The sequence below is a fragment of the Haplochromis burtoni genome, unplaced genomic scaffold (assembly GCF_018398535.1).
Source record: "Haplochromis burtoni strain Fernald_Lab_line unplaced genomic scaffold, NCSU_Asbu1 Contig_886, whole genome shotgun sequence".
In the NCBI taxonomy this organism is placed as follows: domain Eukaryota; kingdom Metazoa; phylum Chordata; class Actinopteri; order Cichliformes; family Cichlidae; genus Haplochromis; species Haplochromis burtoni.
This window is the reverse complement of record NW_024583247.1, coordinates 120,469-125,781: the sequence shown is the minus strand read 5'-3', so window position 1 is coordinate 125,781 and position 5,313 is coordinate 120,469. Positions and strand designations below refer to the sequence as shown.

General features: G+C 38.3%; 1 protein-coding gene across 1 annotated transcript in view; it reads right to left on the bottom strand.

Moving 5' to 3' along the window:
- Window positions 1-6: 6 nt before the first annotated feature.
- LOC102302939 (polymeric immunoglobulin receptor) overlaps window positions 7-5,313 on the bottom strand; it is a 34,114-nt gene continuing 28,807 nt past the window's right edge. The window contains exons 4-7 of the mRNA XM_042215973.1: window positions 3,728-4,024; window positions 1,148-1,243; window positions 987-1,054; window positions 7-249 (exon numbers count right to left, since the gene is read on the bottom strand). Of these exons, the coding sequence (XP_042071907.1) occupies window positions 97-249; window positions 987-1,054; window positions 1,148-1,243; window positions 3,728-4,024 (614 nt within the window). The 3' untranslated portion in view covers window positions 7-96. The remainder of the gene's footprint in view (window positions 250-986; window positions 1,055-1,147; window positions 1,244-3,727; window positions 4,025-5,313) is intronic.

Genomic DNA, 5,313 nt, shown 5'->3' with positions numbered 1-5,313 from the left:
AACAGCGGTACATTGCTGTGAATTTCGTGCTAAAGATGATTTAAACAGGATAATCTGTATTCACTTAAGACCCACAGTTTAAGTACATGTGCATATTTATCTTTTGTTAGCTTTATGGTAATTTTCATTGCTGTATAGTTCTTCAGTTGTGAAGTTTTTGTAATCTGGTTCATCTCCCACTGGATCATCAAAGTGGTTCAAGGCACTTTGCTGTTTGAAGGTCAGCACAAATTCTTGATTTCCATAAATCTAAAGAATCAACGAAAATAATCAGAGGCTAAGGAACCACACACGCTGCAGAGAATCTGGTTGCTGTATATGGTTATACACAGGCTCGTATAATAATGTCTACTCTTATTACAACAATTATAATAAAAATATTTTAAATGCAGACGTTTTACAGATGACAAATATTGACTGAACCACAGAAGTTACAAATTGTAAAACTGGATGACTCCCACACATCATAGCACGACTATAAAATCCATTAATTTGCAGTTATTGCCACATTATGCTAAAGAAGCATAAAACAGGCTGCGTGAGCTTTTCTGTTAAATTTTCACTTTTCTGTTCTAAACATCACAGTCGTCGACACCACTCTATAACATTTATTTTGATCACTAAGTCATTTTCAGTTTAAAAGACTCCTTCTGTGCAAGCTCTCCTCAGGCGTCCCTGAGATAACAAGTTTATTAGTCCAAACCAAATTAGACTAATAACCAGTTAGCTGGTCGATGTCTCAGTTTAATACCAACAATCTTGTTCTAAAGTTCAGACTGCTTAAAGATTTCAGACATATTTCCAAAGAAATGAACACAATTTCCAATTCCAGTTTTAGCTATTCAAACATCAGCTTGCTACTGTGTTCACTGTGACAAGAATATAAAATATAACATTTAAAAAATTTAAGTTGTGCCACTCTATAAAACACGTGTGTGTGTGTGTGTGTGTGTGTGTATATATATATATTCATGCTTTGGACTTACTTCGCCTTCTTCTGCATCTATCACGTCTTCTGCTTTCGGTGTATTTCTGTCCATGACAGCTTCAGTTTCTGAAAACTCAGTGTAAGAATTTTTAAGCTCTTTTTGCATGCACATTTGAGTATTTTGTCTGAATATGTGTGTAAATATAAACTATAGCATACCTCTCACGTTGTAACATTTGTACTTATAAATAATAACTAGGACACATATTAGTAAAACCACAGGGACAACAGCGTAAACTGCGTAGTGCACCGCTTCTGAAAAACAGAAACAGCAGAACAGAATAGAAAGTTCCTTTTTTAAATTAAAGTAATATGTATTTTAACAGAACTGTTGATCACAGGTGCACACTTCCACAGCTGTTTTGACACTTAAGAGCATATCCGGACTTTAAGTCTGATTCTATTAGTGGTTTCCGGGTCCAAACTCTGCTTCAGGTCACAAGGTTTAAGGAACGCTGGGACATCACTGAGAGTTAATAACTGTCTAAATTCTTCCATCTTTAATAAAATGATCAGTGTGGCTGCTCTACCAGGTGTAACAATTCAGTTTAACGTCCAGGCATTCATAAAAACACAATTTATGAAGTTATATGGAGTTTGAAGTTAGCAGGGATTTAGCTCGCTAGTTTCCACCCAAGCATAATATATAATGCTCTGACCGAGGGATTTAAAACGTACAGCTCTGCTATCACTTCCATTATAAACGAAGACAAAAAATTAAACCGTAGTGACGTTTGTAGGGTTACTGAAGTTAGGTTACCTGGTATATAATGATGTGCTACGTGGTGGCTAGCTACGCAGCTATGGTTAGCATAATATAAACACAGTAGCACAGTGAAGCTGGAGGATTAACGCTAACTTTTTTCCATTAGGTAACCGTTAGCATGAGGGTTCCCGATGGTTAGGGACAAATGCAATCACATGGCAGGATGCTATAAACGGACCAAACTTCAGTCAGGAGAACAACTGAGATAATCCATCCACAATATGAGGTTAGTCATTAATATACTGCTGCATGGACTGGGCTGTAGTTACGTAAGGTAAGGTATAAGAGGTTAATTCAATTTTATTTTATTTATATAGCGCCAAATCACAACAACAGTTGCCTCAAGGCACTTTATATTGTAAGTTAGACCCTACAATAATAGATACAAAGAAAAAAAAACGACAATCATATGACCCTATGAAGCACTTTGGCGACAGTGGGAAGGAAAAACTCCCTTTTAACAGGAAGAAACCTCCAGCAGAACCAGGCTCAGGGAGGGGCGGCCATCTGCTGCGACCGGTTGGGGTGAGAGAAGGAAGACAAGATAAAAGACATGCTGTGGAAGAGAGACAGAGGTTAATAACAGATATGATTCAATGCAGAGAGGTCTATTAACACATAGTGAGTGAGAAAGGTGACTGAAAAGGAAAAACTCAATGCATCATGGGAATCCCCCAGCAGCCTACGTCTATTGCAGCATAACTAAGGGAGGATTCAGGGTCACCTGGTCCAGCCCTAACTATATGCTTTAGCAAAAAGGAAAGTTTTAAGCCTAATCTTAAAAGTAGAATAGTGTCTGTCTCCCAATCCAAACTGGAAGCTGGTTCCACAGAAGAGGGGCCTGAAAACTGAAGGGTCTCCCTCCCATTCTACTTTTAAATACTCTAGGAACAACAAGTAGGCCTGCAGTGCGAGAGCGAAGTGCTCTAATAGGGTGATATGGTACTATAAGGTCATTACGATAAGATGGGGCCTGATTATTTAAAACCTTGTATTAGAGGGGCAGGATTTTGAATTCAGTTCTGGATTTAACAGGGAGACAATGAAGGGAAGCCAAAATAGGAGAAATATGCTCTCTCTTTCTAGTCCCTGTCAATACTCTTGTTGCAGCATTTTGGATTAACTAAAGGCTTTTCAGAGAGAGCTTGAGCTTTTAAAGCTAAAAAGCTCTAAATGAATAGTAGTAATAAAAAATGAGAGAGGCCGACAGTGATCACTACCTTTTTTTAGGGGCTTGTTCAGATTAACTATAACAAGATATAAAGCATTAAAACATGTTTAAAAAAACAGCCTTAATAAATGCAGAGTAGTTTGGTCCTGGAAGCAGAGTTCATTATGTCATCACTTAAAGACCGGATTGACTTGGTTTAATCCCAGGGGGAATCATCTACATTGTAACCATGAAACTACACACATCCCCTAAAAATAACTAAATTTTTGTTGTAGTCACATAACAGCAACTCAGTGCTTTTAGATACGTGAGTATAGGTAAGACAACCAGCTGAAGTGCAAAGGTGTGATTTAAGTGACCAATGTCATGGTTTTTGGAGACGCATAACCATTTTTAGGGGAAATAGAGAATCGTCTGAAAAAAGAGAAAATTTAACACATGCACACACACACACACTCAAGCCACACTCTCACCACTCACACCACCACACACACACACACACACACACACACACACACACACACACACACACACACACACACACACACACACACACACTGAAGCCAGCAAAAGATTTGGGAAGTGATATGTCTAAGTATAAGTAAGTGGTGTTCTCAGTAGTCCTAATTTTGGCAGATTGCTTGCAAATTGTGTGATGCACGGTGCTGCTGGTTTTGCAATTATTTGATCATGTCAGATAACTAAACCATAAACCACAGTCCCATGTTTAGTGGGGTCCAAACAAAGATGGAACTTTCAGCTATATTAATTTTGCTGTCATGTAAATGGTTGTTCACCTTACCCACTGACAGCTCAACCTTAGTGTAGTTTTCAACTCTCCACTGTGAGTCTGACCCACACCAGTATGTCCCAGCATCAGCTGTTTCCAGCTCTGCGATAATCACCAAGAAAAAGTGGGAAAAACCATCATCTTGCACTGTGAATCTGCTTTGACTCGTCACATTTGTACAATTGTTGCGGTGGTCTCCTTTGCAGAGAAACTTGCTATTATCATAATGTTGTGAAGGATAAGGGCACTGAAATGTTAGTGGATATCCTGCAGTCCCACTTGCTGTTTTTGACTTGACACAGCACCACTCTGTCAGATTGGAAAACAAAAAAATATTAAAGGATGATCAAATATCAAACCATATAAAAGAGTCCTTTAAAAAAACAAAAACAAAACAATGACATATGAGATATAACTATGACCTCTCACCTTTGACGTTCAGTTCAACAGCAGAAAAAACATCCAGGACAGAGTTTTTTTGGACACCACAGAGGTATGTTCCTGAATCACTTTGGGCCAAACTGGTGATGGTCATTGTGAATTTTCCTGACCTCTTATCATCATTAAATTTGATTCTACCATTTTGTTTGTTGTCAGAGGTGATTAGTGCCTGTTGCAGACACGTGGAGGACCGCTTTCCTCTGCAGATGTACTTGAAGTAGTTCTGGTACCGAGGCTCATACGAACAAATGATGTCCCCTGAATATCCCTCATAACTTTGGATTATGGTCACAGTGTTACAGCAGCTGTCTGTCAAAAACATAAATTGCAGTAGAAAATGTGTTATAACCACAGAGGAGAGGTATAATATTTCATATTGAGCCTATTGTTTATTGTATGTTTAATGTAATAACTTTCCTTCACAGACATTTGTGCACTCAGCCATCGCCCTATCCATTTGTTTTATGTGTGGTTATTACTGTTTCCTATTTATTATGTGCAGTTCATTCCCTTTATGGGATCTTAATAAAGATCGATCCAGGCTGTCATATGTCATGTGCAGCCATGTTATAAAAGGAAGTCCAGTGGTCCCTCGTTTATCACGGGAGTTGCGTTCTAAAAATAACCCGCAATAGGTTAAATCCGCAAAGTAGCCAGCTTTATTTTTTACAATTATTATAGATGTTATAAGGCTGTAAAAGTTTTCTAAGACAGGCATGAACATTTTCACACTTTTCTCTCTTGTTTAAACACTCTCAAACTTCAAATTTTCATAGAAAAATAAGTCCAGTATTATAGAATGAAACCAAAGATCAAACCCTGTTTTCAGGTCCAGACCATGAGAATAGAGCAGCTGCCAGAGAATGCAACATTAATGAATCAATGGTACGGAAGTAGAGGAAGCAAGAAGAGTGACTTGAGTAAAGTTTGACTTATCTGACTGTTTTGTTTCACTTAATGCACCTTCTGGTTCGAAAAATACGGTAACTTCTAACTTCTTTAGCAAGTCCAGAAGTCCAACTTTTTGTGCAATGGTTAGCATCTTCCTCTGCCTCTTAGGTGCTACCGTAGGTGCCTTTGACTGTGCAAAACGTTTCATCGACATTATTGTGTTTGTGGGGGAGAAAACTTACAAATATACAGTACAGCACTTCAGA